A 24,288-nucleotide genomic window follows, 5' to 3' on the forward strand; every position below is an offset into this window, starting at 1 on the left:
AAATTGCTGTCAGGGTTGAGGGAGAAGGGTCTGCACAGAATATGTATATATTCCTACAGTTATTTGGGCAAGGTTTTCATTAATAAGTGTCTTAATAAATGCATTAAAAAAAAAAAGATGTAGGAATTTTTTTTTTTTTTTTTTAATGCTGGAAATACAGTTACAAGGTAATTGTGGTGGCCACGCTGGGGGATAGTGATAAAAACGGAAGAAAGTTGAATAAATCTGAAGTCTTAATCTGGGAAAGAAGAGGACGAAGAGGGATTTGGGGGAGCAACATCACACCATGAGATGCTGCTTCTACAGCAGAGCATGACAGGAGGTCTTTGGTGATTCTTTGAATGAATAGTCAATATATGGGGGAGGAAAAAAAAAAAAACCCAAACACCAAACATTTTTTCACTACAACAAAAATTCTGATGGGTATCAGTGGACGAGGTTAAAAAAAAAAAACCTGTCGAGAAGACGGCTGTAGAGAACCGTAAAACGATAAAGCGGTCGTGTCCTGCACCCCCTGCGGAGAGCGCGAGCCGCGGAGGCGTTTCTGGCATGCCAAGGATGCGCCTGCAGTGCCCTCCCGACCCCAAGGGCTTCACGCGGTGCGATCCCTGAAGGGCAAACCCGACCGTGCCGCCGAACGCCGAAAATAGCCGGAGAGGTAGAGCCGTGCCGGTGCGGGGGGAAGAGTCTTGCCCCGGAGCAGCTGCAGACGTTGCTCCTGTCTTGGGTTTCTCCACGTGACACCAAGACGAGCTGGTTCTTTTGTTCCTGTCTTGGGTTTCTCCACGTGACACCGAGACGAGCTGGTTCTTTTGTTCCGTACAGCTCTAGAAAGCCAGACACAAGCTACAGACTCTCCGGACAACCCAACGTCCATATGAATGGGACATCCATGCTGCTCCTGAAGCACCTCCTCCGTCCCCGCCTCAGCCAGCACCACAAAGAACAGTTTGGTTCCACCAAGGGTCCACCAAGGCTTTGGCTTCATCAAATTTTTGCTCCATCAAGCTTTCAGCTCCACCAAACCCTCCCTACAAGGAGCTGTGATGTAATTCCCCCCACCTGGGGACCTTCTGTGTCCCGACTCATCTCATGGATAGAGACCACTGGTCCTTACAACACATAGGCCATCCCGTACAGCTGAGATGCACCCTCCCATGAAGTCTGTGGAGACCCTCTTGCCAAGGGAAGGACCATCCCCCGCCTCAGGAGAAGACGTAGAGCTCTAGCACACATCGTGCTGTTCCTTCCTGCATATGGGATGGCCCCTTGCACCCCTGGGTCTGCAGCCAGATCCTCCCCACAGCTCCAAAACTGGGGGGGATCTCGCCCCATGTGTCTGCCAACACTACCCAGGACACAGTGTGATGGCCATCACCCACAGCTTTGAGGATCTGATGGCCCCAAAGGCTTAGAGAGTCTGGAAAACCCACCTGGACTTTATTTCTCCCACTCATCCTGGTGGATCTCCAGGGTTTTTTTGGTGGAAACATCATAAGGAATAAATCAGACGTACCCCACGCATCTTGGGGTTGAGCACCAGCCCAAAATCCCCACTGAACTTCTCCTTGCCCAATTTTGGGGTGATCTGTGGGGTGCTGCTGCCTGACACCCACCACCATCAAGCCAGCAAAGGTGTCACCTACTTCCTCCATCCTTGGTGGGAAAGCTGGAGCTCCTCTTCCCACCCCAAAACAGGCTCATGTATGGACCCGCTGGTGACGGATGAGGGAGGAGCTCTCACTGAAGCTCTTCCCGCAGCTCAAGCAGGTGAAGGGCTTCTCCCCCGTGTGGGTCCTCTGGTGCCGGTGGAGATGCGAGAGGCATCCAAAACCCTTCCCGCACTCAGGGCATCTGTAGGGCTTCTCCCCGGTGTGGATACGCTGGTGGGTGATGAGGTTGGAGCTATCGTTGAAGCTCTTCCCGCACTCGGGGCAAGCGTAGGGCTTCTCACCCTTGTGGGTCCTCTGATGGGAGAGGAGGTGGGAATGGAGGCTGAAGGTCTTCCCGCACTCAGCACAACCGTAGGGTCTCTCTCCGGTGTGGATCCGGCGATGCTTGGTGAGGTCTGAGCTCTGGCTGAAGATCTTCCCACAGTCCATACAGGTGTAGGGCTTGTCCCCATTGTGGATCTTCTGGTGGATCAGGAGGACGGACCTATAGCCAAAGGTCTTCCCACACTCAGGACACCCATAGGGTCTCTCCCTGGTGTGGACCCGCTGGTGGATGAGCAGGTTGGACCTCTGGTTGAAGCTCTTCCCGCAATCGGGACACTTGTAGGGTCGCTCGTGGGTGTGGGTACGTTGGTGGGTGATGAGGTGGGCGCTGCGCCCGAAGCTCTTCCCACAATCGAGACACTTGTAGGGCTTCTCGCTGGTGTGGACACACCGGTGGGCAGCCAGGGATGATCCACAGGGAAAACTTCTCCCACGCTCCCCGCAGACATCGGCACCTCCTGCGCTGGGACCCCCTGGCCGCGTGCTCCCCCCCATCCCACCACCCCTCGTCCCCTTTCCCACCCGTTGCCCCATCCCAGGTCCTGTCCAACGCGTCTCCATCCTCTCACCACCTCCATCCTCTTCGTCATCCACGATCCCATCACCTGCAAGAGAGACGTGCCGATGGGGATCCCAAAGTGTCCCACCAAGGCCCCCCGCACGTCCTCAGTGCGTGAAGGCTCGGAGCCAAGACCTGGAGATGATCTACTCCGACCATCTAGCTCAAGCAAGGTCCTCTAGACCCGTGTCCACGGCCTTGAGTACCTCCAAGGATGGACCAGCACGGGCAGCTTCTTCCAACCTCCTTCCATCATAGAACATCCCAAGTTGGAAGGGACCCATAAGGATCATCGTGTCCAACAGGAGGACAGCGCCCCAAAAATACGCTTTTTTTAAGGTTTTAGCCATGGGGGGGTTTTGGTTTTTTTTTTTTTGTTGTTCTGATTTGTGCCCAGATTTCAAAGGAAAAGGGGGGAAAAAAGAAAAAGCTTCACAATTTCCCACCTTTCTCTGCCATCGGGACTTGGTGGAGCTCGAGGGTTTCTTCTCGGGGGGGTCCCCCTAGACTTTGGGTACCCCTTCACTCGGGGGTCCCCTTCACCCCCCTGCTCAGCCCCACCCCACGTTTTGCTCTTTTGTTGGGGTTTGGGGGGGTTTTTTGATTTTTTAAATGATCGTACAAAATAATCCGCCCTGATTCCCGTAGGAAATTTGGTATTTCCATGGAAAAACGCCCTTCCTTCCCCCCCCCCCCGCCGCCCCCGTTCCCCGGGGATGCTCGGGGCAGGGGCCAGCCGGGTGCCGGTATCTCCCCCCCCCAGCCCAGCCCCGGTTCCCGGAGCCTGTTGCAGGCCGGGTCGGTGTGGGAGGACACAGGAAAGGGCCGCCCCAGCCCGGAGGAAGCGGAGGGGGAGGTCGGAGCCCGCAGGTACCGGGGGAGGCGCGGGGGCGGCCCCGGGGAAGCTCCGCCCGGGTCTGGGGATGCTCCGGCGGGTACCGGGGCTGCTCGGTTCGGTTCAGGGATGCTCCGCCCGGGCCCGGGGATGATTTTATCGGGCCCGGGGATGCCCCGGCGGGTCCCGGGGGTGCCCAGCTCGGTCCCGGGGGTGCCCTGCCCGGTCCCGGGGCGGCTCGGCTCGGTCCAGGGATGCTCCACCCGGTCCCTGGGATGCTTTTACCGGTCCTGGGGCTGCTCAGCTCCATCCGGAGATGCCTTTACTAGTCCCAGAGATGCTTTTACCGGTCCGGGGGCTGCTCCAAGTGGGTACCGGGGGTGCTCAGCTCGGTCTGGGGATGCTCCAGCCAGTCCCGGGGATGCTTTTCCCAGTCCCGGGGATGCCCCGCTGGGTACCAGGGATGCTCGCTTCAGTCCCAGGGATGCTCTACCCGTTCCTGGGGATGCTCAGTTTGGTCTTGGGGATCCTCGCTGGCTACCAGGGATGCCGGATTCGATCCCAGGGATGCCGGATTCGATCCCAGGGATGCTTTTCCCAGATTACTTTAGGAACCAGCGGAACGGCTCCCAAACCCTTCCAGGATGCTTCGCCCTTTCATCCATCGCACCCAACTAACACACAACTGTATTTATCCCACCAGGGATCCCCCCCGAGGGACCCCACGTCTCCCACCCACCCCCTGGATCCCTCCGGATCGGTGGGTTTTGGGATCACAGGGCCCGACGGAGGCGGGTGCTGGAGGAGGAGGAGGAGGAGGGGGTTTCTCTGGCCATGCAGGAGAACCACAAGGCATCGGCCTCACCGGGTGAGTGGCTCCATGTTCCCACCTCATCCCAAATCTACCCATTCCTTCCCAAATCCCCCATCCCTCTCTGCCTTCCCAAATCTCCCTATTCCTCCCCCAAATCCCCCTTTCTTCCCCAGCTCCCCCCCCCCCCCCCATCCCTCACCCCCTCCCTTTATCCCCCATCCCTCCCTGCCCTCATCCCAAATTTCCCGACAGGCGAAGGACCGGCCAGCGCCGGGGTGAGCACAACCACAGTGAACCCTCAGGAAAATCCCCCGGGAACGGATTCGGCTCATCCCCTTCTCCCTGGAAAGGGATTTGATACCCTGGAGAACCCGATCCCGAGGGATACGAGGAGATTTTTATGTACCGAATGTGGGAAGAGCTTCGACCACAGCGCCTACCTCCTCCGCCACCAACGCATCCACTCCGGAGAACGTCCTTATCCCTGTCCAAAATGTGGGAAAACTTTTACCTGGAATTCCCACCTGAATTCCCATCAAAAAACCCATACGGGTGAAAAACCCCATCGTTGTCCCGAATGCCAGAAATGTTTCAGCCGTCGATCCAACCTCCTCCGTCATCAACGCCTGCACGGGATGGAAATTCCTTATGGGAAAAACCTGAAGGCTGATCATATCCCGCATTCCCAGAGCCGTCCAGATGATATTCCCTATATTTGTTCCGAATGTGGGAAACGTTTCAGCGCTCGCTCCAATCTTTTCCGTCATCAACGTATCCACACGGGAGAAAAACCTTATAAATGTCCCGAATGCGGGAAAAGTTTCGGGCAGAGCTCGGATCTCATCCAACATCGTCGGACGCACACCGGAGAAAAACCCTTTTCCTGCTCGTTTTGCGGGAAATCCTTTAACGAACGATCCCATCTCATCCGACATCAAGGTCGACATACGGGAGAAAAACCCTATAAATGTCCGGAATGCGGGAAAAGCTTCGTCCAAAGCTCGGATCTCCTTATCCATAGGCGATCCCACGCCGGCGAGACTCCCTATACGTGCTCCGAGTGCGGAAAACGCTTTAGGGTCAGTTCCAGCCTGGTACGACATCAAGGATTACACACGGGAGAAAAACCTTATAAATGCGGAGAATGTGGAAAAGGCTTCAGCGCTCGTTCCGTTCTCGTCATCCATCAACGGCTCCATACCGGAGAACGACCCTACGAGTGTCCGGCTTGCGGGAAGCGTTTTATCCAAAGTTCCAACCTCAGTCGACATCGACGGATCCATACGGGTGAGAAACCGTATCCCTGTTCCGTCTGCGGGAAGAGGTTCAGCGTCCGGTCCACTTTGGTCAAGCACCAGCGGCTCCACGAGTCGACCAGGGAGGAGAAAGAATTCGGGTCGTGGGGAAAAACAAGCGGAGGAGGAGGAGGAGGAATTGCACCGTAGATGCTCTTCAGCATCACCCCCCCACACAAAATAAAGGGGGATTCCTGATTAAAAAGAAGGAGGAGTGATACCCCCCCACACACACACACACAAAAAAAGGGGGCGACGCCAAAAACGTACGTGGATGGAGGGAGAAAACAGATTTGTAACTTCGGGGTGCGGGCGGCTCCGTGGTGTCACCCTGGGTGCTCCCCCCCATGCTGGATGGGTGGGGGGCAGCAATGGGACCCCCAAATCCCCTGGGGTGATGGGGAACCTCCCCCGCTGTGTTTTGGGATGGGGGGCAGCAATGGGACCCCCAAATCCCCCGGGGTGATGGGGAACCTTCCCCACTGTGTTTTGGGGTGGGGGGTGCAGAGATGAGACCCCCGAATCCCTTTGGGTACCAGCAATGGGACCCCCAAATCCCTTTGGGTGCCACCAGCTTCTTTCCAGCCACAACCGCCACCCCCAAATCTGGGGGGGTCCCAGTCCCCTGGGCCCCCCTCCTCCCCAAGCAAAATCTTCCCCTATTTCCCCAAAATTTTCTCTTTTTCCCTCCGATCCTTCAAGCTGGTTCTGAAACGTCGGGTAAAAGCCGAAGGGAAGAGCAAGAGCAGCACTTTCTGGCCCCCAAAATAGCCTGATGTTACCCCAAAATGCAACCCCAGCCCGAAAGAAATCCATATTCTTTATAAAAAAAAAAATCAAGTAAACGGTTAAATTGAACCCATTAAATTAATCCTTTGGGGGATCAGAACGCAATTTAGCTACATGAAAAACCCGGTGTAATTTTTTCAGTCGTTAATAAGGAAAATTTAGGGTGTGAATATTAATGTAATTATGAATAATAGTGATTTTTAAATTTATATTAATAATATTTGGGGCTATTGACTTATTTTTTTTTTAAGCTCCAGGGATTTGCCCCCATCCCCGTGATGGATTTTTAAAACCTCGGGAAGCAAAAATCACCGATCACGTTCCCAACGCCCAAAATGCCGGAATATCTTGGGGGGGGGGGAATTTTGGGGTACCCGGGGTGCAACTGAGCAAATAAAACCACATAGAGTGTGGGAGGGGATAAATTTTACTCACTGGAAAATAACACTCCAACCGACCTGGGGGCTGCCTCAAACCGGTGCGGTTCTCATCACAGCCCCCCCCAAACCCCGTACCCCGAAACGGTGGGGGGCCCCCCCCCGGTCCTGTTAGTGCAATTCGGCTTCTGCCTCATCTTTTGCTGGAAAAGGGGGAAAATGACCCCAAATAACCGTCTGAAATTTAGGGTGGGGGCTTGGGTGAAAGGAGAGGGGAACAGTCAGGGGGGGATTTGTGTGTGTCCCCCACTTTTGAGCGTTTTAGGGGTGCAGCTCCTGCACCGAGGAGGGGCTGTGGCTTCGTTAGCAGCTTCGCCCACCCAGCCACTCGTTACCGACACCCAACGGGCGACTCAACTCAGCAGCCCAACACCGGGCACGGGCGACCCCACGGGACACGGCTCTCACCGACCCCTCCACCAAATTCGGAGGGGGGAACCCCAACAACCCCCCAAATTTTGCCCTCCCACCCCGCCGACGTCACCCATCAACGAGGAGCTTCCGAGCGTCACCCCATCAATCCTCCGCAGGGGATAACGGCGGCACCCGCCAACCCCAGTTGTCTTTTGGGGTTCCCCACGGGGAAAGGGGGGGGGGAGCCGGAGGATTTTGGGGTACAGGGGGGGTTAAAGACTGATGCTTCGGTGATGTTTGAAGTGACCCTGCCCGCCCCGGCGCTGCTCCCGCTCCTCCAGCTCGTCGCTGTTGAGGCTGGTAGCGTCCGACAAGCCCATTAAATGTTCGACCGAGTCGAACTTCTGCAGGTCGGAGGCGATGGTCTGGAGGCTGAGAACCGAAAGAGTGTCGGCCGGGGGACACTCGGCCCCCAAATGTGTCCCTCCTGTCACCCCCACCTCGGCACTGGCGTGTTGGGGACTGGCTTCGGCTCCCACAGGCGAAGCTCGACATACGATGAGGCGTTGGAGACGTCGAGCGTGGATCTGTTCGCTGATCTGCTCCAGGTTACGCAAGGCCACCGAGTAACGAGTTTTGGCTTGTGACACCAACCGTTCCAACGCCGTCACCTTGGCCTTGTGCTCCTGGAGGGGGGCAGGAGACGGCATCGGTCAGCCGCGACCCCCTCGGCGTCCCAACGTCCCTTCCCAAAAAGATGGGTGGACCCCACCAGCCTCATTTTCTTCCCTCCCCGCTACAAACCCAAAAACTGGCAAAAAGCAGCAAGATCCTCCCCAAAACGGGATCCTCCGCGCCCTTCGTCAACCCGAGGTGCCCCAACCGCACGTGGTCGTTCCCCCCGGTACCTCGAGGATCTGGTTGAACTGGGCTTTCAGCTCGAAATAAGGTTTGCTCTTAACGATGACGCGCTTGAGGGACTTCTGGAGGGCCTGGACCTTGGCCTCGGCTTGCTGACACAGCTGGGTCACGCGCTGATGCTCCCGCTCGCTCCGCAGCCGCTCCTCCTCCGCCTCGTTAACCTAACGACACCCCAAAACCCTTTCAGAAGCTGGGTCTGACCCCCGTCCCCGTCACCCCCAACCTCCCAGGTACCGTCCCACCTTCTCAGCGATGAAGACAACGTTCCCCCACCCCGAAAAACACCCGCCGCCCCCCCCCACCCCGTACTTTACAAGTAGCGTGGTTGAGCATCTCCTGCCAGGTGGGATCCAAACGGTTCTTGTCGGCCATGACCCCCTGCTCGGCCACGAAAACCATCTCGCGAGCGGCGTTGTGCATGCTGACGGCTCGCTCGTACCTCAGCGCCGCTTTCTGCGTCTCCTGCTGAGCCTGCGCGCCGAAAAAGGAGGGGGGGGGGTACGAATTAGGGAGAAGATTTCCCTCCCCACACACCCCCATTTTTCTGCACCTCTGGAAGGTGCCGGTACCTCCTTGGCCAAGCGTCGGGCTTCGTAGTAAGGTCGAGCTTTTTCGATGCAGTTGCCCAGCTGGGAACCCTGGGCGTTGAGCTTCCGCGCGGATTCGGAGAGGATCCGGCGATACGCGGTGCGGGCGTCCTGGGACCGAGGAGGGGAGAAGGACTCGTCGCCCTGTGTGTCCCCCCCACACACACGCCGTCCCTCAGCGACGGGTTTTCCCACCCAAACGTCCCGCCCGACCCAACAGACAGCAGGGACCAGTAGGAAGGCGAGTGGGTAAGGACTGGGGACCCAGTTAAGGGTGGGGCGACCCAGTTAAAGGCTACAAATAAGGACTGGGGGACTAGTTAAGGACCAGGGGACCACTTAGGGACTGGGGGGACCGCTTAAGGACTGAGAACAAGGGCTGGGGGACCAGTTAAGGGCCACTGGACCAGTTAAGGGCCAGGAAGAAGGACTCGGGGACCAGTCAGGGACTCGGGGGGCAGCTCACGTCCAGCTGGAGCTCCACCCGGTTGATCTCCTCGTTGGCCTGGTTGAGATGCTCCAGCTCCTCCTGGGGAAGGGAGAAGCCAAACACACGGGGTGAGGGAAGAGAAACGTGACCCCCAAATCCACCTTGCCCCCCCCCCCTCAAAAAAACAGGGGGAACCGGGAAAAAGCCCCCTCCCACACCCACCCTCACCTGTATCCTGGGGTCCAGCTCTTCCTCCTCCTCCTCCTCCTCTCCTACCACTTTCGGGGGTGTCCTGGGGTCCTCGCCGTCACATGCTTCCCCCGAAACTGCCGCCCCTGCCTCATCCCCCCCCGGGGAGACCTCCAGCTGCCCGGGAGGCGTCTGACGTCCGTCCCCTCCATCTGTCCCCCAAACCAGCCTCTCCTCCGCGTCCCCCATGGCGGGATCCCCCCCAATCTGGGCGACGTCGGGGTCCGCTTTGCTTCAGGGGGGGGCCAGCATCTTAGCGGGGGGGCCATTCAGCGCTGGCCCACCCCGCGCAGAGCAAGGGGTCCTATTTCATTTTGGGGGTGAACCAGATTTTGGGGGGGGGGGGGGCAACTGGGGTGTGAAGGAAGCAGGGGGAAGCCCCCCGCTCCCAGCAGAGACACCCCCCCGCCGGGGACGATGACTCAGGATCTGGATCAGCTGAGACAGGATGGGGGGGGCTGGAAAACAACCGGGAAAAGGTCAGCCCCCTCCTGCCCCCCATGGGGTGCCCCCCACAATTCCCTCTCCCTAGACCCCTCCAGCACCCCCCAATACACTGCCCCCCCACATCCCTCCAATATTCCCCCACATCCCCCCTACGCCCCCCCCATGTCCCCCATCCCTCTAATACCCCCTGACCCCTATAGCTGTGCAATGCCCCCCCCAAATGCCCCCACAGCCCCTCAGTGCCCCCCACATCCCCCTAATCTCCTCCCACACCCCTTCAGTGCCCCCCAAATGCCCCCATCACTGCGCCGCCCCCAGAGCCCCCCCACATGCTCCCCCACCCCTCCAAACCCCCCTATATCCAACCAATGCCCCCCACATCCCTCCAATGCCCCCCCAAAATGCCCCCCACCACTGCACTGCCCCCCATCCCCCTCAATGCCCCCCCACATCCCTCTGACACCCCCCGCCTGCCCCCCCATCCCCTCAACGCCCCCCCCCACATCCCTCTAATGCCCCCCCATGCCCTGTCCCCACACGTCTCCCTCCTCCACAGGCCCCCCCCGCCGCTCCAGCGCCCCCCTGAGCCCCCCCCTCGGCTCCAGCACCCCCCACCCGCCCCCAAGACCCCCCCCAAGCCGGTGTCCCCCCCCCGAGGCGAGGCCGCGGCCTGTGTTTACCTCCCGCTCCGCCACAGCGGCTCCACGTCCGTCCCCCCCCCCCAGCACTTCCGCGCCCTCCACCGGAACCGGAAGCGCCCGCCAGCATTTCCCCCCGCCCTCCTCCTCCAACCGTACACCATGGCGGCCCCCAACCCCCTGCTGCCTCACGCCGTCTCCACGGACCACCCGATTCCCGGCGGCCTCAAACCGGGCGCGGAGGTGATTACCGTGAGCAATAAACCATCGCGCTCCGCCTGACCCTCGCTGCGTCTTGAGAAGGAGCGGGGAAAGCGCAGCGGTGGAGGCCTGCGTGGGCGCCGCCATCTTGTTTTACGGCGCCGCCGCCGCCGCGCCTCAAGATGGCGGCCGCCTCCTTTAAAGCGGTTCGACCCCGCATATAAAGTTTATAAAGTTGTTGTTCCCCCACCCCTCCCCGTGGAAATCTCGTCTCTGGTGGGGTTTGGGGGTGCTCGGGTGGGGCGGGGCCGGCCCGGACCCCCGGTCTGCGGCGAAAAGGGGGGCCGTGAGGCTGATAGAGGCCGAACTGAGGCCTATAGGCCCCTATAGGTACGTATGGACGTGTGTGACACACGCGTGTAGACACACAGAGACCCCTCGGGGCGTGCCTATAGGGGCGTGCATGTACATACACACCCCCCTGCAGCCATGTAAACGTATATGTGTGCGTGTGTATACACGTACGACCCCTCGGGGCGGGAATATAGGGGCGTGCACGCACATATACGTGTGCCTGTGTGTGTCTGTACACCCATACGCGCATATACACACGCATGTGCACGTATAAACTCACCTGTACGTATATACATGTATATATTCACGCCGTGCAGACACAGACACATATATGCACATATATACAGATGTATATGCACGTATAGACACCCGTTCACATATATACACATGTATTTACACGCCGTACACACGTATACGCTCACATATATACACCCAGATACACATATGTACACTCATGCGTGGACATATATACATCCGCCCCCATATACATGAGTACGCACACCTATATGCACACACATATACGTGTAAATACACTCACTGATAGATGCGTATACACACATGTTCACACCCCTATGCACGTCTGTGCACCCCCCCCCCCACATACAGACACGCACAGACATGGAGGGACACACGTGCGGACCTACGCGCACACCCACGCGCACACACACCCACATGCGTATACACCCCCCTATACACCCCCACACACCCACGCACACCCCCCATACCGAGCACGCCTGGGGTGCACCTGCGTGGGGCGTGCACACGCGTGTATCCGCACACACACGTGTAGCCACACACACATGCATGTATCACACACACACGTGTATCCACACACATGCGTGTATCACACACACACGCTCATTTGCACCCACAGGTGGGTGGGTTTTTTTTTTTGGGGGGGGGGGCTGCCATCCACGTCCCCCCACTTCGACTTCTTTTGCAGACACGGGAGGACCCCCCCAATCCACCCCCCCCAACCTCCACCACCCCCGGGGAGGGGGGGGTGTGTGTGTCCCCCACACCCCCTATGGATGCTATGCGTGCGGGAAAGGTTTCGGCAGCCGTTCGGCTTCGCCGACCCACCCGCGGATCCATACGGGAGAAAAACCCTATAGGTGCCCCCCCGCCCCCCCTCCCGAGCGCGGGAAAAGCTTCGGTCACGGCTCGACGTCCGTTAAACATCGCAGGATCCATACGGGAGGAAAAATCTATACGTTCGCAAGGAAGTTTGAGTTCGACCCACCGGAAAAATCCATACGGGTGAACGACCCTATAGACGCCGCGATAGCTCTTACCTCATTCGACCCCAACGCCGTCCTATAGGCGACATACCTTACTGCGGGAAACGCTTTACGTGGAGCTCGCCTTTAATTCATCGACGGATCTATACGGTTGAGAAACCCTATAGGTATCCGGTGTGCGAGGATTTGACGTCGTTACGGCACCGACGTATCCGTACGGGCGAGAAATTCTATAGGTGCACCCACCGCGGCCTCGTCGAGGCGTCACCGACGCTCGTGACCCGTCACCGTATACATACCGGAGAGACACCCTATACATTGAGCGAAGAGCTTCGGCCAGAGCTCCAACCTGGCGACCCGTCGGCGGATCCATACGGGCGGCGGACCCTATAGAGGTTTTTTTTTTTCCCCCAAGCATCTTATGGTTTGGTTTTACCAAAATCAGGCCAAAAATAATAAAAAAACCCGCCTTTACCATGGTGACGCCCTCAAGGGACACAAGCACCCGGCTATATATTTTTTTTTGGGGGGGAAACGCCCCAAACGGAGCATTTTGGGGTGACTTTGGGCGGGGATTTTCAACCGACAGAAACGGGGCCGCAGGGTGGGATTGAGTCATTTTGGGGTGAAAAACAACCCTTTCTCCTCCAGGATGGGGTTTAGGGAGATTTAGACCCAAAAATTGGTCTCTGCTCTTCCCGTTGGGGCGTCGCCGTCCGACCGAGCTGGAGAACCGCGGGGGGGGGGGAACACGGGGGGGGGACACGGACACGACCCCCCAAATTTAATAACATTTGGGGTTAATTTATTGTAATAAAATCATCAAATTCTGTACAGGGGAGGTGGCTCGATCCCTCCCGGGTTTTGGGGCGCAAAGTGATGGAGAAGCCTTTGGGCGCTGGGGGGGTCGGGGGGGACACCCCCCCCAAAAAAAAAAGACCCCCCCAAAAAAAGACACTCCCCCCCCCAAAAAGGCACCCCCCAAAAAAAGACACCCCCCAAAAAGAAAAGACCCCCCAAAAAAAGACACCCCCCCAAACAAAAGACACCCCCCAAAAAAAAGACACTCCCCCCCAAAAAAAGACACTCCCCCCCAAAAAAAGACACCCCCCCCAAAAAAAAAGCCCCCCCTCCCCAGATCCCACCCCGGGGTGCAGTGATGCTCCCCGCCCCGCGTGGGCGCCGAAGTGGGGGGGGTTCCCCCCTTTTTCTCGCGGGTGGGGGGGGAGCTTCCCAGCCCCCCCCAACCCCCAATCTCCCCCCCCCGTAATTTGGGGTCTGCAGGGGCTCCCCCCTCTGCCGGTCTCCCGTGGGGCGCAGAGCTTCGCGGGGACACCCCCCCCCCCAGCCCCCCAAAACTCGCGTGGGCGTGGCGTGTGCCCCCCCCCCCCCCCCCAGCAGCTGAAGGGTTAAGGCCAGGCTGGAGCTGCGGGAGGCGGCCCCGGCCCGTGGATTCACTTCCTAGGGCAGGGGCTCGGGGAGACACGCGTGGGACCCCCGGGACCCGGCGGGGAGACACGCGTGGGACCCCCGGGAGCCGGCGGGGTGCGACCCCCGGGACCGCGGCCGGGATGTATTTTGGGGGGGGGTGGGAGGGTGGGGTGTGGAACGGGACGGAACGGGACCCCCCCACGATCCTCGGGACCCCCCCACGATCCTCGGGACACCCCCCGTGCCCCCCCCCCCCCCCACGGGAACGCGGAGCGGGGCCAGGCTGCACTGGGGGGGTGGGGGGGGACACGACACCACCCAGGACCCCCCGGGAGCCCCGAGTGGGGTCCGGTTGCACCGGGGTGGGGGGGGACACGGACCCCCCGAGTGGGGCCAGGCTGGTTTGGGGGCGATAGGGACCCCCCGAGTGGGGTCAGGCTGGTTTGGGGGGGACAGGGACCCCCCGAGTGGGGCCAGGCTGGTTTGGGGGGGACCCCCAGGATCCCCCGAGTGGGGCCAGGCTGGTTTGGGGGCGATAGGGACCCCCCGAGTGGGGCCAGGCTGGTTTGGGGGGGACCCCCAGGATCCCCCGAGTGGGGTCAGGCTGGTTTGGGGGGGACCCCCAGGATCCCCCGAGTGGGGCCAGGCTGGTTTGGGGGGGGGGACACACACGGGACCCCCCGGAGCTCTCAGCTTCCCCCGGAGCGGGGGGTGCACGGGAGGGGACCCACCCCCACCCCCACCCCCGCGGAGGGGCTGGTCCCTCCGTATGACGTCATACCCCCAGGGAACTGGGGGGGTCGTTGCTCGGGGCCGGGCCGGGCATCGCTGGGGGGGGGGGGGGCAGCGGTTGGGGTGGGGGGTTCGCGTCGCGTGGCTTTCCGGGGCTATTCCTCCCGCTTTCTGTTATTTCCCTTCTCGTTACAATTTGTTATTATTTCGGGGGGTGGGTGTATTTATTTTATTTTATTTTACTTTATTTTATTTTACTTTATTTTATTTTACTTTATTTTATTTTATTTTATTTTATTTTATTTTATTTTATTTATTTTATTATTTGTATTATATTGTATTTTTTTATTTTATTATTTTTATTTTATTTTGTTTTTATTTTTATTTTATTTTTAAATTTTATTATTTTTATTTTTTTATTTTATTTTATTTTTATTTCATTATTTTTATTTTATTTTATTTTATTTTATTTTATTTTATATTTTATTCCACTTTATTCCATTTCGCGTTATTTTATTTCACTCCATTTCACTCCATTCCATTCCACTTTACCCCATTTCCCCACATCTTTATCCCCCCTCCCAACCCGCCCCCACGCCCCTCTCCCCCCTCCCATCCCCTCACCCCACGGGGCCGTGGGTGGGTGCTGACCCACCTCCCGCACCCAAAACCGCGCCGGATTCGGGGTGACGCCGCCGGGTCCCACCACAAAATAAATTCCAGCGTTTATTCCCCCGCTCCGAGCACTGCTGGGCGCGACGCCGGTTTATTCGGGGTCGCGCTCTATTAACGTATACAGATGTATATATACGGATATATTCCCCCGCAGGTATCTGCTCCCCGCGGGGGGGGCTGGTTACGGCGCGTCCGGCTGGACGACGTCGCGGCCGGGCAGGGACGGGGTTAATTTCCCGTGTTTTTGGGTCCGGATGAGAACACGCTGATAACGCACCAATATTTTAGTTGTTGCCAGGCGCTCAAGGACTTTTCGGCTTCTCGTGCCGGGGGGGGGGGTTGGACACGACGCGCGGGGAGGAGTTGGGGTTGGGGTTGGGGTTGGGGGGGGGGGGGATGTAACGAGCAACCGGGAGGGGACACGGTTGGGACAGCTGACCCAAAACTGGCCAACGGGATATTGCACACCCTATGACGTCATGCAGGGTACATAACGGGGCGCTGGCCGGGCGCTCGCCGAGAGCGTCGGTACCGAGCGGTGAGCGGCCGCGCGTCGCCCGGCTCCTGCATCCTCCTCCCGTCCTTATTGTTCTCCTCCTCCTCCTCCTCCTCTGTCCTATTAAACCGCCTTTACCTCAACCCACGAGTTTTCTCACTTTTTTTTGTTTTTTTTCCCCTCCCCCTCCCCTTCCTTCCCCCCCCCCCCCCCCCCCCCACTTTTCAAACCACGACAGCGATGTAACACCGATTTGGGATAAAAAATGACCGATTTGGGATAAAATGACCGATTCGGCTAACCCGGTATTGGTACTCAGCCTTGCCGTCATCTCCGCACTTCGGGAAACTATCAATAATCACACTCTTGACTTTTTTTTCTCCCAATCTTGGGGGGGTGTGGGGAGATGGGGGGGTGGGGACACACTTTCCCTCGCTCCTTCACTTTCCCTTTCTCCTCCAGGTTCATTACAACAGCTTTGGAGAATTTCAAGTATCTTTGGGACGTTCCGTTCAGGTCTCCTGAATGTTCCAGGTCTTCTTTAGGGTTAAATATTTCAGAATATTCACACCCCCCACACACACACCCCCCACCTCCTAGAGATACAATTTTAGACCATTTCTAGGAAGAAAATTAACTCTATCCCAGCCAAAACCAGGACACCCCCCACCATCCCCAGCTCCCGGTGTCCTCCCAGTGATGCCCCGTGGTCACCTTCCCCCAGGACCCTCCTCACCACCCCATCGATTTTTTTATTTTTTTTTTTCCCCAAAACATCCCTCCCCCCCCCCCCTTTTTTTTTTTTTTTAAGGCAAAATCCTAAACCCCAAATCCCAGAGGAAAGTGGGGTGACGGCTTTTGGGGTTGTCCCCTTTAGGGTTGTCCCCATGGAGGTGATGACTATGGAGGATGCTGCCGTGCCTCTCGTCCCGGTTCCGACAGCCTGCGATGGGGACACCACGAAGAGGGACAGGGACGCCGAGGTCCCGTCGGGTAAGAGTCCCCAGCGCTGGGGACAACTCGGGGGGGGGGGTAGGGGGGTGGCTGGGAAGTGGCTCTGGTGGGGACCAGCGTCTGGGGCTGCGTGGTGGAGGTGCTTTGTCCCTAAGGAGGGCTCGTGTGCCGTGTCGTGTCCCCATCCCTTCTCCCACCACGACCCCATCCCTCCTCCCACCACGTCCCCATCCCTTCTCCCACCACATCCCCATCCCTCCTCCCACCACGTCCCCATCCCTTCTCCCACCATGACCCCATCCCTTCTCCCACCACGTCCCCATCCCTTCTCCCACCACGTCCCCATCCCTTCTCCCACCACGTCCCCATCCCTCCTCCCACCACGTCCCCATCCCTCCTCCCACCATGACCCCATCCCTTCTCCCACCACGTCCCCATCCCTTCTCCCACCACGTCCCCATCCCTCCTCCCACCACGTCCCCATCCCTTCTCCCACCACGACCCCATCCCTCCTCCCACCATGTCCCCATCCCTCCTCCCACCATGACCCCATCCCTTCTCCCACCACGTCCCCATCCCTTCTCCCACCACGTCCCCATCCCTTCTCCCACCACGTCCCCATCCCTTCTCCCACCACGTCCCCATCCCTCCTCCCACCACGTCCCCATCCCTCCTCCCACCACGTCCCCATCCCTTCTCCCACCATGACCCCATCCCTCCTCCCACCACGTCCCCATCCCTTCTCCCACCACGTCCCCATCCCTCCTCCCACCACGTCCCCATCCCTCCTCCCACCACGTCCCCATCCCTTCTCCCACCACGTCCCCATCCCTCCTCCCACCACGTCCCCATCCCTCCTCCCACCATGACCCCATCCCTCCTCCCACCACGTCCCCATCCCTTCTCCCACCACGTCCCCATCCCTTCTCCCACCACGTCCCCATCCCTCCTCCCACCACGTCCCCATCCCTCCTCCCACCATGACCCCGACCCTTCTCAAGGTTGCTTCAGCCTTGGAGCCTTGATCCTCTGCTGGGACCATCTGGCTCTTGGCTGACTGTTTCCCTGAGCCGTAACTCTCGTGGTTCCCCGTCTCTGCTCCACGTTAACCCTCTCCCAGCTGGAGAGAGCTGCTGGGGATGTCCTCTCTCCCCGACAGATCTGGAGTTACTCAAGGAGGAGGAGAAACGGCAGCAGGATGCTCCTGAGCAAGCGGATGCGCCGGTGGAACCCCCAACCTCCAGCCAGCAGCAGTCCCCACGGACCGAAACCGGGGGATCCCCGCTCCCGGGGGACAATGGGAGCGACGAAGCACCCAACACCTGCCGGGAATGCGGGAAGAGCTTCCGTCGCCGCTCGGCCTTGGTGAACCACCATCGGATACACACGGGCGAACGACCCTTCAGCTGCCCGGATTGCGGGCGCCGCTTCAACCGTCGTTACAACCTGATCACCCACCGACGCATCCACACCGGCGACAAGCCCTGCAAGTGTCCCGACTGCGGGAAGAGCTACCGCGCCAGTTCCACCCTCATCCGCCATCAGAAGACGCACACGGGCGAACGACCTTACCGGTGCGAGGAGTGCGGGAAGAGCTTCAGGCACAGATCCACGTTGACCATCCATCACCGCGTGCACTCGGGGGAGAGGCCCTACAAGTGCCCCGAATGCCACAAAAGCTTCAAGATCAGCTCGGAGTTGGTGCGGCACTGGCGGACCCACACCAGCGAGAGACCCTGCAAGTGTTCCCAGTGCCACAAGAGCTTCAAGAGCAGCTCGGAGCTGGTACGGCACTGGAGGACCCACACCGGCGAACGACCCTACGATTGCTCCCAGTGCGGGCGACGGTTCAGCGACAGCTCCCAACTGGCGCGGCACTGGAGGACCCACACCGGAGAACGACCCTACAGTTGCTCCCAGTGCGGGCGACGGTTCAGCGACAGCTCCCAACTGGTACGGCACTGGAGGACCCACACCGGAGAACGACCCTACGATTGCTCCCAGTGCGGGAGACGTTTCGGTGACGGCTCCCAGCTGGCGCAGCACCAACGGACGCACGCCGTCAAACACAAGCATCCCTACCCAACTTGCGGGAAGAGCTTGTCCAACCATCCCAGGCTCACCAAGCACCGACAGATACACGCCGGTGAGAAGGATCTGCACTGCCCCGACTGCGGCAGGGGCTTCAACCGTCGCTCCAGCCTCCTGGTTCACCAGCGATCCCACCTGGAGCAGAAACCCTATATTTGCTTGGATTGCCCCAAAAGCTTCACCTGCAGCTCCCAGCTCATCCGGCATCGGCAGATCCATAGCGAGGAGAAGCCTTAGGGTTGCGCCGAGAGGTTTTGGGGTTTTTTTTGGTGCAGAGCCGGTCTTGTCTCGCACAGGTTGAAGGTGGGGACCGCCCCAACCGGGGACCGTCCCCATCCTGGTGGCGTCTCGGACCGACCTACGCATCACGGTGGTCCCTGGTGGTAGCACCGAGGGGCAACCAACCCATCCACCCACATCCCACCAGCTACCCTTTTTCTTTCCCTATATGTTTTTATATATAAAAGTGGGGTTTTTTTTTTGGGGGGGGGTGTTAAAAGACACCCCCATCCTCTGTTTTTTTGCCTTAGATTGTAGATGAGGGGAAGGGAGGGCGGGGAGACCCATGAGCTTCACCCAAGAAAAAAGAAATCACGGTAAAATGGGTTATTTTCCTAGATGTCTCAGTTCAATTTCTTTAATTTTTCAAACCTCTTTTGGGTCTTTTTAAGGGGTGGGGATGGATTGAGAGAAAAATCACATCCGAAATAAAAGTATTTGCGCGTTGGCATCGTGTGAGTATCTCTGTGGTGGTGATGAAGCAAGGGTTGCATGGGTGGAAAAGCCCTTTTTGGAGGGGAAAACTGAAAAAATTCCCCAATTTTGGGGGGCCGGGAGCATCTTCTGCACCCAGAGGGTGTGAGACACCCCCCCCAGGAAGTGGCTGCAGGGGTGGTGGGGCTGGGCTGGAGACCCTGGAGCTGGGATCGGGCTCTCCATCCCCCTCCGTTTCCTTTGGACAAGGATGAAGGTTCAAACCAAACCACGGATGAAGTTTATTAGGTGCTGATGGTTACATCACAGGGGTGCAGCATCCTTCCAAAACGTGGACGCCACGAGCCCACGTGTCCTCTCGCCCTCCACCCACCCACGGATTTATCCCACCGCTCCCATCCTTGCGGCACCGTTGGGGAAAACTCAACCCTGCAGATGGTCGAGCCCTCGCCTGGATTAAAACGAGGAGTTTTGGGTTCAACGAGGCCAAACCAAGGAGGTGAGGGGAGGAAAAGTTTATTGCAGCCGAGTTCTTGCTTATTTTTGGCAGCACAAAGGGAGCAAGAGCAGGACGTGGAGTTGGGCTGTGCCCATCTCCATCCCTAAGATGTTGCCGGAGCCCTTTGGACAACTCAAGAGTTTATTCATCCAAAGACGAACCACAGACGGGCAGGACAGGACACCATGCCACTGGATAACATCCCGTGGGAAAAAAAAAAAAAACTAAGCTGTAAATGAGGAAAAACTCGACCTGGTGGGTCCCAACAGGGTTGTGGGACTGTTTCCACCCCGTTTTGGCCTTCCTGAAGAAGCTGAGTCCCCAGCGGTGCCTCCAAAATCTCAGTCTGTTCCCAAATCCATTCACCATTGGGCTGTGGAGGAAGCCCGTGGTCCATCTGGTGTTGCTTGATGCCACCAGAAGAAATGACCAGACCAAGCAGATGGGACTCTTTGGAGTCTAAAGTCAAGAAGTCCGCTCTTCCTAATGAACTTCTGCTGCTGGTTTCCGTCCCACAGCTGAGCCCATCTCAGCAAATGGATGTTCCTACCTGCGTTCATCCAGGTCTCTACGGGGAATCGAGAAGATGTGGGGACCACCAGCCAGGTCTCTACCAAACGTGGGTCACCAGGTCTCTACCCAACATGGGTCCTCCGATGGGTAATGAAATTTGAACAGCGGATAAAGCTCTTCCCGCAGTCGGGGCACTCGTAGGGCTTCCCTTCCCGGTGGGTCCTTTGGTGTTTAATCAAGGCAGAGCTCACGGTGAAGCTCCTACCGCACTCGGGACACTCATAGGGCTTCTCCCCGGTGTGGATGCGTTGGTGGGTCATCAGGTTGGAGCTGCGGTTGAAGCTCTTCCCGCAGTCGGGGCAACGGTAGGGTCTCTCACCCGTATGTGTCCGCTGATGCCTGATGAGGTCCGAGCTATTCCTAAACCACTTCCCGCAGTCAACGCATCTATAGGGCTTCTCCCCGGTGTGGACACGCTGGTGGATGACGAGGCTGGAGCTCTGGCTGAACGTCTTCTCGCACTCCTCACACTTATAGGGTCTCTCCCCGGTGTGGATCTTCTGGTGGCGGATCAGGTAGGAGCTGACGCTGAAGCTCTTCCCGCACTCGGGGCACTTGTAGGGTCTCTCCCCGGTATGGGTACGTTGGTGGGACGTGAGGTTGGAGCTCTGGTTGAAGCCCTTCCCGCAATCAGGGCATTTGTAGGGCTTCTCGCCGGTGTGCAAGCGTTGGTGGGTGATGAGTGTGGAGCTGTCGCTGAAGCTCTTCCCGCAATCGGGACACTTGTAGGGCTTCTCCCCGGTGTGCAGACGTTGATGGGTGATGAGATGGGAGCTACGGCTGAAGCTCTTCCCGCACTCCAAGCACTTGTAGGGCTTCTCACCGGCGTGCAACCGCTGGTGGACTGCCAGGTTGGAGCTACGGCTGAAGCTCCGGCCACATTCCTCGCAGATGGTCGGTCTCTCCTCCTCAGAGTTTCGTGGGGTGGGTTTGCAACCTCTCCCCGTGGGGCATCTTCTTGGCTTTTCCTCCCCGTTGACCTCCTGCTCCATGGAGCCCTTCAAAACAGCCTTTTCCGCAAGGTTCTGCCGGTGGAGTTTCTCCTCCCTGTTCTCCATCTCATCGCCTGCTGGAGGGAGGAACAAGGAGAGGAAAGGGATTTGCATCCGTGCCAGAGGGAAGGGGAAGGAGATCCTCCCAGATCCGTCTCCAGGAGGACGGCATCAGCAACGGGGCTGTCCTACGCTCGGCTGAAAGATGGAGGAGAAGAGAGGATGAAAGGTCAAGCGAATTCCTCCTCACCTGCCTGGGTATCTCGTAGCATCTCCTCTTCCACGCAGCCTCCTCCTCTCGATCTGGCCAAGGTTCAGGAATAGGAAATCCTGTTTTGGGGAGCGGGAAATCCTGTTCGGGGGGGGGTGGGGTGGTGTGTGAAAAAACCCAGCTGCAAGCGCGTTCCCCAGTTTGGGTTGTAGGTTGCTCCTGCCCAAGTCCATCCTTACCGGGAAGCCAACGGGCAGGACACCACCAACACCTCGTGTCCATAAAACCCACAAGATACCACCCATAAACCCCTCCAAAACACCGAGGTACAGCCAAGACGTGGGGCCAGGGTTATAAAACCAAAGATCCATCCTCAAAAGGGAGGTGGAGGAGAAATAAGGAGCTTGTCCTGCTTGGGAAAGGTGGTTATGGGAAGAGAAGGACCAGCATCATGTCCCTGGCAAGCCCTGTCCCACCAGAGCTGGAGAGGGGACAAGGACAAGGGCAAGGTCAGCGACATCCCTCGCTACGGCTCAGCCCCAAAATCACTTGCTCTCAGCCCAAAACCACCCAACGCACCACCCAGACGTGAGTGGGAAAGAAACAGGACTGTGATGGACCACCCAGTTGGACCCCAAGGGGTGGGGGGGGTCTGCAATCAGCCCCCCCCAGCCCCCCAGGGCACTGCCCTCTGGAATCGCACAGGGGGAAACTGAGGCAGGGAGCACAGATCCCCGAAAGGGCTCCCATAGGGCTGGGGAAGAACAGAGCCCCGAGACCCCCCCTTCTCTGTTACCCGAGGGGGGGGGGGTGATGCTCATGCCCACCCCAAGTGCCCTGGGCCCATGGGGGGGCTGTCAAACACCGGGGCTGGGGTCCCCCCGTTCTGGGGTGATCCCTGCTCTGGGGTCCCGGGGGTCCCAGGGGTCCCCCCCACCCCGGGATCGCCCCTCTCTGGGCTCCCTTCTCCAGGCTCCTGGGGGTCCCGGGGGTGTCCCCCCCTCTCCGGGCACCCCGCTCCCATCTCCCGGGACCCCCCCCAGCTCTGGGCTCACCCCGCTCCGGGGTCTCGGGGTTCCCAAGGGTCCCCCCCCTCTCCAGGCACCCCACTCCCAGCCCCCGGGAGCCCCCCAGCTCCGGGTTCACCCCTCTCCGGGTTCCCCGCCCCGGGGGTCCCTGGGGGGGGGGGGGTGTCCCGTCCCCCCCCCCGTCCGAGCCACCCCCTCTCCGGACCCCCGGCGATCCCCCCGCTCCGGATTCACCCCCCTCCGCCTTCCCGGGGCTCCGAGCTTTGGGCGGGGGGGGGAGGGTGGGTGTCCCCCCCTCCGGGCTCCCGGGGGTCTCCCCGCCCGGGGGTCCCGGGACCGGCCCGTCCCCTCCCCGCCGGTACCGGGCGTTCGCGGCGGGGCTGCGGGTTGACAATGGAGGCGGCGGTGGCGGGGCCTGACCCAGGAAGACCAACCCCCCAACGTTGGGGGGGACACACACACACACACACACATCCATCCCCCCCCCAACCACCCCCCGCATCCCTCCGTGCCCCCCGGCCGGGACCCTCTGGGGCAGCCGCCACGGGCTCATCCCGCCCCCCCCCCCGAAATTCCCACCCCACCTCCCGGGACACCCCCCCACCCCCAAATATCCCCCGAGGGGTTTGTGCGGCTCAGCCCTGGAGTTCTGCAAGCTGCAAACATCCCCCCCCCCCCCCCCCCCCCCGCCTCTGCCACCCCCCAAAAAAAAACCACCTCCCGGGGACCCCCCCAATGGATGTTTGCAGCCCTGCAAGCTCCAAACACTACCCCCCCCCCCAAAAAAAAACCCACCACCTCCTAGGGACCCCCCCAATATATTTGCAGCTCAGCTCTGGAGTCCTGCAAGCTCCAATCGTCCCCCCTCCCCCCCAAAAAACCCACCTCCCAGGGACCCCCCAGTATATTTGCAGCTCAGTTCTGAAGCCCTGCAAACTCCAAACACCACCACCCCCCCCAAAAAAAAAAAACCCCAAAAAACCCCCCACAAAACCCCACCTCCCAGGGACCCCCCAATATCCCCCCCAGGCTGAGAACTGACCGCTCATCGCAGCAGTGAGCAGCTCAATTACCCCCTGGGCTGGGGACAAAGTGGTGCCTGGCCTTTGGGACCCCTCCTGCCTCCCCCCCCATCCCCAAATCCGCCCCCCCCCCCGCGCCACGTCCTCATCCCCCTTCCCTGTCCCTGCGCCCCTAAAATTACTCCTTAATGACCTGCAGCAATTAAAAAAATCCCTCTAGGAAGACACCTGACCAACAGCTTCAGGAATCAACCGTTTATTTCAGAGTAAGTGCACAACCAGCAGTACAATTTCCTGCATGAAACAACAGTAAATCCGATAATTCGCTAACACTGGGCTAAAATTAATTTTTTTTTTTATATGATAATAATTAAGGGGCTCGGAGTATTTCAAATTCCCTGATCAGACCGTCGTCTTTTAGCACTGAGCTGTGCAAGCATCCTCTGGACTAATAACCAACCACTACGGTGGGAGACCATCCTAAAAGTGATTCCCACCACTGATGGTTGACTATTTTTTTTTTTTAACATATTCTGGAATTTGTCTTGATTTTTCTGCTATCGGGATGGCAGCTATTACTTTTTAAGTTGTATTAAAATTTAAATGGTATTAAAGTTTACTGTGCCTGCTCCTTTGCCTGTTTCCGTAGCTGACGTAAGACTTTATGCTGAAAAACGTTCAATTAAGAGATAAATTTGTACGGAGAGGGGGAGGGATGGTGT

At 58.7% G+C, this 24,288-nt stretch overlaps 4 protein-coding genes across 7 annotated transcripts in view; 2 read left to right on the forward strand and 2 right to left on the reverse strand.

Moving 5' to 3' along the window:
* LOC104631832 (uncharacterized) overlaps positions 1 to 24,288 on the reverse strand; it is a 244,583-nt gene that overhangs the window by 210,325 nt on the left and 9,970 nt on the right. The window contains 3 exon segments of the mRNA XM_075738298.1: positions 1,717 to 2,421; positions 15,907 to 15,931; positions 20,369 to 21,218. Of these exon segments, the coding sequence (XP_075594413.1) occupies positions 1,717 to 2,421; positions 15,907 to 15,931; positions 20,369 to 21,218 (1,580 nt within the window).
* LOC104643320 (uncharacterized) lies at positions 3,381 to 5,685 on the forward strand. 3 transcript variants are annotated; one of them, XM_075738368.1, is made up of 3 exons: positions 3,381 to 3,426; positions 4,095 to 4,259; positions 4,458 to 5,685. In XM_075738368.1, the coding sequence occupies exons 2-3, from the start codon at positions 4,226 to 4,228 to the stop codon at positions 5,648 to 5,650; spliced, it is 1,227 nt and encodes a 408-aa protein (XP_075594483.1). In that variant the 5' UTR covers positions 3,381 to 3,426; positions 4,095 to 4,225; the 3' UTR covers positions 5,651 to 5,685. The 3 variants fall into 3 exon arrangements, with proteins under 3 accessions (XP_075594483.1, XP_075594484.1, XP_075594482.1); XM_075738369.1 differs by lacking the exon at positions 3,381 to 3,426 and adding an exon at positions 3,438 to 3,491; XM_075738367.1 differs by lacking the exon at positions 3,381 to 3,426 and adding an exon at positions 3,454 to 3,507.
* On the reverse strand, positions 6,701 to 10,540 carry SH3BP5L (SH3 binding domain protein 5 like). Its single transcript, XM_075738400.1, has 7 exons — positions 10,395 to 10,540; positions 9,247 to 9,725; positions 9,055 to 9,117; positions 8,571 to 8,699; positions 8,311 to 8,472; positions 7,989 to 8,162; positions 6,701 to 7,766 (listed from the first exon to the last, which is right to left on the reverse strand). Exons 2-7 carry the CDS (start codon positions 9,454 to 9,456, stop codon positions 7,353 to 7,355), a joined length of 1,152 nt encoding a protein of 383 aa, XP_075594515.1. The 5' UTR covers positions 9,457 to 9,725; positions 10,395 to 10,540; the 3' UTR covers positions 6,701 to 7,352.
* LOC104640607 (uncharacterized) lies at positions 13,565 to 19,257 on the forward strand. 2 transcript variants are annotated; one of them, XM_075738388.1, is made up of 4 exons: positions 13,565 to 13,693; positions 15,945 to 16,016; positions 16,360 to 16,475; positions 17,557 to 19,257. In XM_075738388.1, the coding sequence occupies exons 3-4, from the start codon at positions 16,370 to 16,372 to the stop codon at positions 18,762 to 18,764; spliced, it is 1,314 nt and encodes a 437-aa protein (XP_075594503.1). In that variant the 5' UTR covers positions 13,565 to 13,693; positions 15,945 to 16,016; positions 16,360 to 16,369; the 3' UTR covers positions 18,765 to 19,257. The 2 variants fall into 2 exon arrangements, with proteins under 2 accessions (XP_075594503.1, XP_075594504.1); XM_075738389.1 differs by having other exon boundaries at positions 13,566 to 13,693; positions 17,596 to 19,257.

Source organism: Balearica regulorum, chromosome 32, assembly GCF_011004875.1.
Source record: "Balearica regulorum gibbericeps isolate bBalReg1 chromosome 32, bBalReg1.pri, whole genome shotgun sequence".
Lineage (NCBI taxonomy): Eukaryota > Metazoa > Chordata > Aves > Gruiformes > Gruidae > Balearica > Balearica regulorum.

Excerpts from the sequence above, each read along its gene's own strand:
- LOC104643320 (XM_075738367.1), top strand. The coding sequence starts at position 3,480 with ATGCTCCGGCGGGTACCGGGGCTGCTCG. Across the intron at positions 3,508-4,094 it reads GCGGGTACCGGGGCTGCTCG|GGATCCCCCCCGAGGGACCC; the intron begins GTTCGGTTCAGG and ends TTATCCCACCAG. Across the intron at positions 4,260-4,457 it reads CAAGGCATCGGCCTCACCGG|GCGAAGGACCGGCCAGCGCC; the intron begins GTGAGTGGCTCC and ends ATTTCCCGACAG.
- SH3BP5L (XM_075738400.1), bottom strand. The coding sequence starts at position 9,456 with ATGGGGGACGCGGAGGAGAGGCTGGTTTGGGGGACAGATGGAGGGGAC. Across the intron at positions 8,163-8,310 it reads TCAACCACGCTACTTGTAAA|GTTAACGAGGCGGAGGAGGA; the intron begins GTACGGGGTGGG and ends GGGTGTCGTTAG. Across the intron at positions 7,767-7,988 it reads AGTTCAACCAGATCCTCGAG|GAGCACAAGGCCAAGGTGAC; the intron begins GTACCGGGGGGA and ends GCCCCCCTCCAG.
- LOC104640607 (XM_075738388.1), top strand. The coding sequence starts at position 16,370 with ATGGAGGTGATGACTATGGAGGATGCTGCCGTGCCTCTCGTCCCGGTT. Across the intron at positions 16,476-17,556 it reads GGACGCCGAGGTCCCGTCGG|CTGGAGAGAGCTGCTGGGGA; the intron begins GTAAGAGTCCCC and ends ACCCTCTCCCAG.